Genomic DNA, 13,186 nt, shown 5'->3' on the forward strand with positions numbered 1-13,186 from the left:
TGGCCGGCAGCGACTGCATTTGACTTAGCATACACCCTGAGAGACGATGTACTGCTTTGTAATTTATTAAATTTAATTGACCCAGGGTGTATTGACATCAAGGATGTCAGCAAAAAACCACAGATAAATTCAGTGCCAATAAAAATGAATTTCTTTGAGATCAACGACCGAATATGAAAATATATATAATTTATTTATATAAATATTTTTACGGGTGATTAAAAAAAATTAATTATTCGTCAAAATAATATAAATTAAAACTATTTACTTTTCAAAGTTTATTTATTTGATTTGTTGTGAAAAATATAATGTTATCTTTCTTGAAAAATACTTATTATAAATTTATATTTATCACATTTTGCATGAATAATTATTTTGACGAGCGACGATAAATATTACTAGCGACTTTCTGCTCAATTCTTTTGCATCCGCTCTTGGCAAAAATTTCCAAAGGTGGAATGAAAGTCACGTGACTCATAACATCTTGGATCTGCTGAGCAGAGGGACTTCTACCGCGTTCTCTAAAAGCCGCTTCTATGCATTTTTCAACATGCTCAGATTCCAGTGGCAAAAATGGCACGTAGTGATCAATTAAACTAGTAGTTATCGTGTCACTTTTATAAAAACTTCCTTTCTCATTGAATGCTCCATTAGATACCAACTCTTCAAAGTCCGAGAGACTCATTTCTTCTCGTTTCTTTCCGCTCTGCCACAAATGATGCAAAGTCTCGACAATCTCTTGGATTCCGGTGTTAGATAGAAATATAAATATTGCTTTGTTTGTTTCCACATTAACGCGCTTGCCGCGATGGAAAATCTGGACTGTCGAGTACTCCATGAATGGCACGAGAACATTTAAAATTCCTGGTGACATCATATCTACTTCATCAAAGACAAATATAGATTGTGGACACTCCACAAGACTATTAATAATTGAATCCTTCAATTAATCGTGCAAAAAAAAATTGAATTATTTATGTGACGTTCCCATTGGGTTTTTAATTAAAAAAAAAAAAATTATAATTAATTTTTACAGCAACACATACTAAAACTTTGGTCACTCTGATGAAGAAAAATTCAACAGAGTAAATAAAGCAGATAAGCGATTTTGCGAACACCATCGTGGCTTCTAGTCTAAACTCATGACGAGGCATAAGACCCGGGCCTCAACGACGTTTGCTAGGCTAAATTGAGATGCGATGGACGATTTGTAATTTTATACTTTTATACGAAATCTGCAGATGCAGGAAAGTCAGTCAACCAACAAACATCTGAGGCCTGGACCTGTGTCCGGTGACCGACTGACTTTAAATTTAATATTTCATTTAAAACTATACTTAAATTCATTTTAATTGTGTATTATTTAAATTTCAACCCTTGAAATAAAATTAAAAATCTATGAGAGTCGAACAGTGACATCACAAGTCTATCGACTTTTCAATGATATCCATCATCTCAGCAATATTTAATTAACTAATAAATTAAATGAATTACCATTTAGTTAAAACCTTAGAATTTGTAAGTTTAATTCTATTACTGAGTATATAAATAAATACCTGGTACATAGCCACCATATTCTGCAAAAGAAAGCTCAGTCTCCCGCTAAAAAAATAAAAGTACTTGCTCTTAGCGCCTTCTTTATAAAAATTCTTAACAATATTTTGGGTGACAAAGTTTTTTCCCGTGCCTGGAGTCCCATGGAAGCTCATCGTTAGAGCTTTTGGGCTATGACCTGATTTTACGTGAGCACGGAGGGCACTCACTACAACATCATAAGCGATATGTTGCCCATAGAGATTTTTTTCAAGGGCATCATCTAATCCTCCAAGAAATTTCAAACATTAAAATTCATTATTTAAAAAGTAGTAATGATAACAACTAACAATAGACCTTACGTGTCAAATCATAATCAATGTAGTGATCGTTACAGCATTCATAATCCGAACATTTGACTTTATTGTCTCCAAAATATAAGCCAGCGCCCGTGGCAATCAAAGCGCCAGTGAATGGGTCCACCAAAAATTCGACTTTTAATGTAAAAACAGTTAAAATAATAGCAAGTACTGTATGAGTATTCATAATTTCCGGTTTAATTTTTAAAAAATCAAGATGCAAGAGTATTTTTATTATTTAAAATGATAACACTCTTGTCAACTACCGGCTTCATTGAATTTTTTTTTACTACATGCTGTGTAAACATGAATGCTAACATGTGTGCTGCCGTGCTTAGGAAGAAGGTAGTAACTTCATCTTACTGCATTTCTATCTTCCCCATTTTAATTTAACATTGGGAAAATAGAAAAGCAGTAATTGAAGTTACTGCCTTCTTCCTAAGCACGGCCGTGTGACTCTCATAGATTTTTTAACGGCGCTGTATGGGTAGTCATACATGATGAAAAAGTAACTGTCAGGATATCTTGTATTTAAATTGAAATTATTCTCATTTCAACAAATTTATCCTTTAATTTGAATTCCAATTGCCCGGTACCCTGATAGCCAAGTTGCCCGCAATCTGTCATCAAGTTAGTCGCAACTCAGGTACACCAACTTTCTGATCGGAAACTCTGGCTATCAGGGTATATATTTGAAAGGGTTTGCTCTTACAGCCATATTTGAAAAAATTATTTGCTATCAAGTTCTCATAATTAAAAAACGATATGTACCGTAGTTATCTAATTATTCTTCATGAATTTATTAAATCATAATTGGTTTTAACTAAGTTTCTTTTGAATTCCTATCTGAAAATTAAAAAGAAAATATTTTAATCTATTAAAGTTCCGATCGTAAGAAATAATTGGATCAGGAAATGTATTGAGTTTAATGCCAGTTGATTTTAAACTAAAACGTACTTTAGCATACCGTATTTTACTTTTTATAATGATAAGAAGTAACCGTAGTTAAACTTCTTTACTTTCTTAATTGTCTATTGGTCCCAAGTAAGGCCGCAATGTGTCGCCATAATGCTTAGTTAATAATTTAAGATCTGGTAATTTATTATTTATTATTGCTAGAGCTTTAACTGAAAACTACTAATTTCAATATATTTTATTATTTATTTTGTCAGTTAACAATATAATAATAATTATTATTGTGGTAATTTATTTAAATAGTTAATAGAAAATAATCAAAACGAAAACGGAAACAAAAATGGAAATTATGTCGAGGACATGGACGTCGACGCTGCTACATATGAAGACGTTGAAGTAAAACATTTATGAGATAAACTTCAAATCGTACTGGCTATAATCAATATTGCACTTTGATAGTTTAGATCAATGCTACTCACAGCAAAAATAATAATAACAAAATGATACAAAGAAAAAGTATTCCACTCTGGAATATCAATTAAAACATTAATTACACTAGTTACTGTACAATTAAAACGTACAATGCATTTATTTTTTTTAATCACGCACTAAACTTTATTTATTTTCATTTTGTACATGACAATAGTGTCTCATGATATGAGAACACGCGCTTTGTTATGATTATATATTTTATTAATTATTAAATTTTCTTAAAAAAATACAAATATAAAAAAATGTTTTTTCAATCTTATTGATTGTTCTCCTCCTCCTTCTTAATGCGATATAGCATCCCTCGTCGACGGGCGCTGGGGCTAAGTTTTTTGTACGGTTTAAAATTGTCTGTAAACCACGTAAAAAATGTTAGTTAAATGACTTTTTTAACTTAGAAATTTAAGTCAACTAAGTCAAATTCAAGACAACGAGACTTTAATTAGACTTGGTTGGCGTAAATAGGTACTGAGTAAGACAACTTAATCAAAAGTAAGTCAAAACCAAATGTGTTTTCATATTTTAAGATACGAAAATTCATTCGGTTTAGACTTGCTTTTGACTTAGTTGTCTTACTTAGTACCCATTTACGCCAACTAAGTGAAATTAAAGACTCGTTGTCTTGGATTTGTCTTAATTAACTTAAATTCCTAAGTTAAATAAAAGTCATATACAAGTCAAAAGAATTGTAGAAGTCAAAATGAATCTAATTATGTCAAATCATTCAATTTTACTTACTTTGACGCCCATTGCCGGGCTTGCAGTAATTGCGGTTCCGATTACAATTTATCTTTACGACGGATGTTCTGTTCGACGAGTCATCGGACGTATGAGCAGTACTGATACGTTCGGTCACAGTTACAATTTTTTCAATGACCTCATCTTTGGTCCGCAATTGTTTTTTAAGCTCTTCATTTTCCTCTTCCAAAATTTTAATTTTTGTTTTTAAATTTTGAATCTCAGTATTTCCTATGAACAACGTCATGTATATAAATATTTATATATAGATATACATATATGTATATATACATATATATCATATATATATGATAAAAATAATTATCGCGGCTATAAAAAAAATAAATGACAGTAAAGTTAGCAGACATTTAAACTTTAAATACATTTAAATACAAATAAATAATAAAAAAAAAAATATTTCTAAAAAAATTTAATAAACTATACGTGAAATTTTTCAAAATATTTTTTTTAATACTTATTTTTTTGTTAAAAAAAAACCAAATATTGTTAAATGTTTGCTAACTTTATTGTCATAAAAAATAATATTTATGTCGGCGTTAAAAAATATCAACAACATTCGCACAAAGAATAATTATATATGTATATATTTTCAATAAGCAAATATACATACAATTATTAGTGTGAATGTATGTATATTTGCTTATTGAAAATATATACATATATATTATTCTTTTTGCGAATGTTGTTGATATTTTTCAACGCCGACATAGATATTATTTTTTGTATAGCTGGTTCGCATTTCTTACCATCTTCCTTCTTCGACTTCTTTTCGGTCTCTGACTCAACGTCGCTGGAATATCTTTGCCTCATTTCTGAAATTAATAAGTAACTAATTGATTTTTTTTTCTCAATTAAAATTTATAAATAATAAATGATACTGAAGTTAAGTAACGTTCAACAATTTTTAGATTTTTTTCAAAACGATAAATTATAAAAAAATTGCACTTTTGTTTTTAAATTTTTTACGTACATTTTTTATTGTTATCGATTTGTTGACAAATAAATGATGAAGTTTTTAATTGTTTGTTAATTACAGAGTCGTAATAATAAACTAACGTGAAAAATTTAAATAAAAAATTTTATGACCCTGAAGTTAGCTCTTAGCCCTTAAAAAAACAGTTTAGTTAAAGATATCTCTGAATTGGAGCACTTTTCAGAAATTCGCTTTTATATTTAAAATTTCTTGATGCTTGAAAAAAATATTTTCATCATTACCATTTGTATACATAATTTCCCGAAAAATAAATCCCCACTAAGCGTATTTCTGAAAAGTGCTCCAATTCAGAGATATCTTTAACTAAACTTTTTTTTTAAGGGCTAAGAGCTAACTTCAGGGTCATAAAATTTTACTGTAATTTATAAAATTCACAAATTAAAAAATTTTTATATTCTGACAAAAACTAACCAGCGACTTAACCTCAAAATAAAAAAAAAACTGTAAGTAAATGAAATAACAATGAGTAATTAAATATAATAAGTAGAAAATAATAATAATAGTGAATATTTACTAGAATTTAAAAAAAAATTAAATAAATAAAAATATTTATTTAAAATTAAACCACGCGCGGCTTATAAACTTACCAACAAAATTGTTTTTGAAGAAACAATTAATCACTCTAGATGTTATTGCGTTGATAATCCAAACTGATACAGATAACTGAGAGCGTATGAACCTGTGCTGCCAGATTATGCGATATTTTTACCCCTCCCCGGGGGCGTGTTCAGAAACACACTCTGGATGAGAAAAATTACCTATCCAAGTGTGATTAGTACCTTTGTAATGTTAAATCGCATCTATGGTTCGACTATAGGATATTTCTGAACGCAGGAGTTGAATATTTCTCTTCCAGAGTGTTTCTGAATACGCCCTTGGATAGGTAATTTTTCACCTCCAGAGTGTATTTCTGAACACGCCCCGGGGGCATAAAATTACGAGGGGAAAAATTCATGAAACTGAAGAAAATTTTTTAAATTTTTAAATAAATAAGTAAAATCTATGTTTAAATAAATAAAATAAAAGGGAAAATTACCATCCATTTTTTTAATTTTTTTATTATTATTTTTTATTTTTTTATATCATTTTTATTTAAAGTTTTTTGGGTAACGTGTACTCGATCAGTAAATGACATCAGTTGAATTATTAACAGCACCTCCTTCATAATCATAGCTGTCGTTGATTGGTACTGCAAATGGATTAGTTTGTTTATAGACACTCGAGTCATTATTGACATTATGGAAAGGATTTGTATTCTTTGACTTATCAGATCCAGCAGCTTGTTTCTCCAGTTCCAGTATCTTTTGCCGAATTTCATTTTCTCATTGGCCAGCGGGGCATGTCCATTAGTAAATCTTTTTCCGCGATCATGTTCTTCACACATTATTCCTTTAATAAGTGGATAATTATTAATTGGATATTCCTGCTCTTGATATTCATCTCTAAAAGTATCAAAATTAGCGACGACACTTTGGCAGCGAATCGGTTTAAGTTCTTGCAACTTCTGTGGATCATCTGGTCTTGCTGGCTGTACCATAAAATATAAAAGAAATAAAATAAGTTCTCTTAATAGACCATATAATTTAAATATATTACTTTGTAAATAAATTACCTTCACTTGACGTTTTCCTTGTTCTGCTTTAATTGCTGCAAACCTCTTGCGCTCTTGTAATCGAAACTCCCTCCTTTTAGCTTTGGATTCACAGTTCAGAGTCCGGAACACGGGATTATCCAGGTTCGCCTCTACAGGATCATAACCTGCTTTATCGATAGTATGCTGAGAAAAAAAAAACAATCAACATTTTAAATTTGTATTAGACTGCTTCGAGTTGAGCCGTTGAGCCAATGCATCTTGTTCAGATATTATTTCCGAGAAACACTTTTTATCACTTCTATCATACATTTGCAAATCAGCACTTGCTTTGCTTTCACAAACAAGCATGTGAAGCTGATAAACAGAAAAGAATAAATGAATATCTAAAAATTAAAATATAATTACGAAACTAAAAATAATCAGACGCTTGCTAATTTTCAAGTTTTTGTTAACAAATGGCATTTGAAAAAAAAATTATTAAAAAATTTGCATATTAATATTTCAATATTTCATTTATTTAAAAATAAAAATCTTCTCAAGTGTCGGCTGATTACAGAATAAAATTTTATGAATTTTAATAGACGCAACCGATAAAAAAAAATAGATGTAAAAAAAAAAAAAAAAAAAAAATGTATTTACAGCTTTTTTAATTTTCCACATGTGCATATTTTAAGTTTTTTAATTTTTTTTGTAATTGGCATTGAAAAAAAAAATCCGAAAAATTTTAACTGTCTGCTAACTTCAGGATCATGATTTTTTAGATATTTTTTATGATCCTGAAGTTAGCAGACAATTACAAATTTTTGAATTTTTTTTTTCAACAATTCAATAAGAAAAAAAAAAATATGCACATGTAGAAAATTTAAAATACTATAGGAGGAATTTTTTTCTAATATTTTTTTTTTTTAAATTTATCGTTTTTACGAAAAATACATAATTTATTAGATGTCGGCTAACTTCAGTATCATAATTTTTTTTCATAATTTATTGTTTTGTAAAAAATTAAAAAATTATTGGACGTCGGCTAACTTCAGTATCATTTTGTACTTCTTAAATTGAAATTGAAAGATATATTTTATGCATTGAGTGGTACTTTGTAGCGTATAGAGACTGTAAATTTTATCATTTTATTATTAATAATTAGCAGACAACTGAAAATTTTTTCACCTTTAAATTAATAAATTCAATGTGAATAAAAAATAATTCGAAAAAATGCAAATGGCGGACTTTTCAAAATCTCTGGATAAATTTTTAAATAATTTTCTATTAATATAGTATTTGATAATCTAAAAATTGTCAGCTGTCTAATAATTTCACTACACGAACGCGGCTATTGAACTCGAAATTTTTGTTGTCGCTGCTTTTTAAAATTTGTCCTATCGAATTATCGATAGATCGATAGTGAAGTAAAAGTTGAAGTTTGAGCTAATCGAGTTTTCTTTATATTACACTATTTTCACTTCAACCCAATGTGTACTCCAATAAAGTCATGGTTCAAATTACCGAGGCAGGTAAATGTTAATAAATAAAAATATGTTTAATATAATAAATAGTTCGAATTGTGATGAACAAATCGAGTACAATACAAATATGCACATGTAGAAAATTAAAAAAGCAAAAGGTGCAATTTTTTTTTTTAATGATTTATCGTTTTAAATAAAATCTGAAAATGATTAGACGTTGACTAACTTATGAGTGTGAATGTATCAGACATCAGACAAATTTAAAATTATAAATAAATAGAGTAAATAATTTAAAAAATTATATTTACAAAAAATGATGATTCTGAAGTTAACAGATAATTAAAAATTTCCGATTTTTTTTTCAACAAATCGATTCCAAAAAATAATCAAATTAAAAATATGCACTTCTAGAAAATTACAAAATCTAGAGGTGCAATTTTTTTAATCATTTTTTTTAATAATTTATCGTTATGTCAAAAATATAAAAATTGTTAAAGGTCGACTAACTTCAAATCATAAAAAATGCACTTATTAATTTAAACATTTTTTAAATGCGTATTTTTTAAAAATTTTATTTTATTTTTTAGTTACTCGATTTATTTATAATTTCAAATTTGTCTGATGTCTGCTACATTCGCACTCATGACTAACTTCAGTATCATTTTGTGTTTCCTATAATTTGAAATTAAAAGACATATTTTATGCATTGAATGGTACTTTGTAGTATATAAACGGTGAATTTTATCATTTTATTATTAATAATCAGCAGACAGCTGTAAATTTTTTCACCTTAAAATTAATAAAAAATAATTTGGAAAAATGAAAATAGCGGCCTTTTCAAAATATCTGGATATTTTTAAATAATTTTCAATTACCATAGAATTTGATAATTTAAAAATTGTCAGCTGTCTGCTAATTTCACTATCATATTGGAATTAGGATTTTCAACAGCAATAATTACTGATTAGCGTACAATGAACTATAATTTAGATGCTATAATTATTATAATTAATTAATTTCAGTGATACAGAGCATAATTTATTGTAAAATCAATGACTATCTGATAAGCTGTTCGTCATACGAGTACGGTTTAAATGTAAGATGAAACGAGATCTCCAAGAAGACAGGGACCATACCAGTTACCAGTTGACTGTTGAGCTGGTGCTCCTTAAAACTTTGCTTATTAAACCGCAGGTTGTTCTCGTTGGGTGTTGGTGATGGTGTAGATTTGACTTGAACGTGCACCCGTTCGCAGAGGTCGAGTAGAGGGCCAAGTTTAACATGAAATACTTGGCTCTCTCTTGCAACAACAGGGGAGAAGAAACTTTACGTGGGCTCCAAAGGGCGGCTGCTATTTCACTCGAACTTCCTAATTAAACCATTCTGCCTGTTATGACGGCAAACCCACGGCAGCAGTCACGGAGAGAGGTAAGAGGAGAAAATGGAGAAGGCACCTCGTCTTCTTGGTTACTTGTATTGTTGTATTACTGCTTGCTTGCTTGCCTGCCTGCTTTCCTGCCAGCCTGACTGCCTCCTTGCTTGCTTCCTTACTTGTCTATACTATTCCATTCTGTTCTATATATACACAGCAACACCCTGCTCGTGTTGTACTGATGTTACGAAGTGTTGTTACCACAGAAAGTCGATTAAACTCAAATCAACCCGGCCGCCACGAAAGATAATCATACATTCATTTGTCTTGTCTGCCGTGATTTTCCGCCCAACAAATTTATTCAATGGTTACTATTTTAAAACTTATTTCATTTTTTATAAATTATTATTGTTGCCATTATGAAAATTATTTTTTAATTAAATTTTTAATTTACACTCAAATATTCATGACCCTGAATGAGTGTGAATGTAGCAGAATCAGGCAAATTTAAAATTATTTATAAATAGCGTAAATAATTAATAAAATTAAATTTTAAAACAATGCGCATTTGAAAAATTTTGAAATTAATAAGTGCATTTTTATGATCCCGAATTCAGCAGACAATTAGCACTTTTCGGATTTTTTTTTTTTTCAACAACTCAATTACAAAAAAACAAAAAATAAAAAAATGCACATGTAGAAAATTTAAAAAACTACAAGTGCAATTTTTTCAAATAATTTTTTTTATATAATTTACTGTTTAAAAGAATTCAAAAAATTATTAGACGTCTGCTTACTTCAGGATCATGCATTTTTTATGATACTGAAGTTAGCCGACGTCTAATAATTTTTTAATAAAAAAAAAAATATTTGAAAAAATTGCACCTATAGTATTTTAAATTTTCTACATGTGCATATTTTTTATTTTTTTGTAATCAATTTTTTGAAAAAAAAATCCGAAAATTGTTAACTGTCTGTTAACTTCAGGATCATCATTTTTTATAAATATTGTTTTTTTAATTAGTTACTCTTTTTATTTATGATTTTAAAATTTCCTAATGTCTGCTACATTCACACTCATGACTCTGAAATTAGCAGATGAAAATTTTCGAATGTTTTTCAACAATTCAATTTAAAAAAAAAAAAACTAAAAATATGCACATGTAGAAAATTATAAAAACTACAGGTGCAATTTTCTGAAATATAAATTTTTTTTTTCTTTGAATTTACGGTTTTAAAAAAAATCTAAAAATTACTCGGCGTCGACTAATTTCAGTATCATAAATATTCACGTAACGCACACAGTACACTAATAAAAGTCATTTATTATTTTCTTTTTAATGAAAATAAATTTTTTTTTTATCTTATTTCTTAAATTTGAAATATTAATCCGCGAAAATACCAAATAATTCATTATAGGAAAGTTTTAAAATTTTTATTTCAATGTTAAGATTTTTATTTAAATTCAAAACTCCCGCGTAAAAAATTTAAATGGACAACAATGCGCATGGGGGTATGCGCAGTACCAAATGCTAGAGATCCCGCGAATTTGGTTTGGCTCTGTCATTTTGTTCTCTCCAGCCATTCCTGCATGACGTAATTACGTTTGATTTCGTTTGTTTAACAAAGTACACAAATCCTCTAGCCATATAATTATGCCATTTGTGTGTCAACTTCAAAATGACTTCCTCTCTAAAGTAATTATAAAATAGTTATTCATCATCATTATCAATAAGTAAATACCTTCGAATAAACTAATCAAGTCAATAGTCTAATTATGTAATCAATAGTAGACAATATAACAATTAAAACAGGTAGTATTCCATTTAAATTTTATAAAATATTTTCTTTTTTTATTTTTTGATACCAAACATAAAGAGTATTGGCGATTTTCCGATATCACATTTACATATACATACAATTCACCTCAATATTGGATTGGAATAAGTCTCGTATATAAGCAGTCAGTATATAGTACGAACAAGTCGTCCAGGCATCCTCTCCATTTGTATATATGTATATAAATATAAAGGGAGAGAAAGAGAGAGAAAATTATATGGGTATCCTACTGATACTGGCACTACTATTCTGTATCTTACGAGTTATACTCGTCTCCTGGAGTGAACATAAAACTTTGGGGTCCTATTGGAAATTGAGAAAAAAGATATCACTAAAATTTTCCAATATTTGTATAATTTCTTTTACTCCCTAAGCTTAGAGATTACTCGATTTTTATTTTAATTGATAGTTAAAAAATTTTATTCAATTTTAATAGCATTCCAATTACTATTTTTAACAGAAAAAAGGTCAAAACATTTTTTAGATCAATCTGATGGCAGGTAGAACACGTTCGACGGTATGGAGATGAAGGTAGACTAGAATTTTTGTCAACAATTGGGGCAACTAATCGTTAGATTTGCATTCGGGACAGTATTTTGAACGAACGTGCTATTGATTCGTTTTAAATCCCCATGTTTTTTCACGAGTTTTTCAACAGGAAAGAGCACCATGAGTCGTTTATATATTTCTCTATATCATTCTCTCTTTTGCCCTCTCTGGGTTACAACTTTTGCACGCCTCGGACGCGATAGCGGGAGAGGTTGTGCTCTATAATCGACTTGTCGTGAAAACGGGATTTTCCTACCTTTAATCATTTCTGCTGATTTCATAATTCGCCTCTGTGGAAAAAAAAGTACACCAATGTCTAAAGCAATTTCTAAAGAATAATTTGGATTTAATTAAAAATTTCATTAAGCTACACTATAATAAGAAAAAAAATTATTTAACATGAGACTAGTTGGACGTCAATTGGGATGTCCGTGTGTGAGCATGATATCTCTCGAAAAACTCAATTAATCAGTCCAATTTTTTTTTCAATAGCTTCAGATTTTAGTAGAATAGAAGCCTTTTGAATATTACTACTGTAGTCCTTCTCGTTCATTTATTATCAATTAAAAACTGAAAACTGATTATGTTTACTAATGCTTAATCCGCCATTTTTCCCCCACAAATATAAGTAGGCATGATTATCATGAAACTTTGCTGATATTATAAGGCTCCACTTTACCATCAGATAAATTTTTTTTTTTTTTTTCTTATATCGTGTGACAAGTCGACTTGCCAACTGTTATCTAATTAACTAAATTTAAAAAAAAAAATAAGGAAAGTCTAGATGTTTATTAAAAAATTTTGTAATAAAGAAAAAACATTAATAATTAATTTTATTATAATATGAGCGTTCGAGGCGTGCACTTTTGGATTTTCTAAATTTTTTTTTTTTTTTTTTTTTATACAAAAGCTTTTACGTTATACTCGACAGAGTTGACGTTGGTATGCTGCTGGTTCGTGGCCTTTTCATAATGACAAATGTTATTGTGCGCTACTCCCGCTAACGAATACAATTAAAAACTAAGGACCGTTCACTCAACACAATTGCTTCGTAATTGTCGTCGTGCACTTCATATGTTTCATTTTATTGTTATCTTTTTTTTTGTATTTGTCGAATTTAAAGTGAATCTAATGAAAACAAATTATGTGATTAATTTTTTGTTGCAGGTGGGATATTTTTGCGAAATGATTATCCGGGGCGGAATTTATTATGATAAATTTTTATGATAAAACAGTGATATTATTGAGGTATATCATCAATATTATCAATAAAGTAAAAATAAAAATTCATTTAAAAATAAATAAACAGGAAATTGTTAT

At 29.0% G+C, this 13,186-nt stretch overlaps 2 protein-coding genes across 2 annotated transcripts; both read right to left on the bottom strand.

Moving 5' to 3' along the window:
* Positions 1–290: 290 nt before the first annotated feature.
* Positions 291–2,079, bottom strand: LOC130675786 (torsin-1A-like). The gene is made up of 3 exons (XM_057481635.1): positions 1,896–2,079; positions 1,557–1,822; positions 291–940 (listed from the first exon to the last, which is right to left on the bottom strand). The coding sequence occupies exons 1-3, from the start codon at positions 2,077–2,079 to the stop codon at positions 371–373; spliced, it is 1,020 nt and encodes a 339-aa protein (XP_057337618.1). The 3' UTR covers positions 291–370.
* Positions 2,080–3,375: 1,296 nt separating this feature from the next.
* LOC130675903 (uncharacterized) lies at positions 3,376–5,770 on the bottom strand. The gene is made up of 4 exons (XM_057481804.1): positions 5,637–5,770; positions 4,802–4,867; positions 4,035–4,265; positions 3,376–3,647 (listed from the first exon to the last, which is right to left on the bottom strand). Exons 2-4 carry the CDS (start codon positions 4,863–4,865, stop codon positions 3,556–3,558), a joined length of 387 nt encoding a protein of 128 aa, XP_057337787.1. The 5' UTR covers positions 4,866–4,867; positions 5,637–5,770; the 3' UTR covers positions 3,376–3,555.
* Between the last annotated feature and the right edge of the window lie 7,416 nt (positions 5,771–13,186).

The sequence above is a fragment of the Microplitis mediator genome, chromosome 10 (assembly GCF_029852145.1).
Source record: "Microplitis mediator isolate UGA2020A chromosome 10, iyMicMedi2.1, whole genome shotgun sequence".
Lineage (NCBI taxonomy): Eukaryota > Metazoa > Arthropoda > Insecta > Hymenoptera > Braconidae > Microplitis > Microplitis mediator.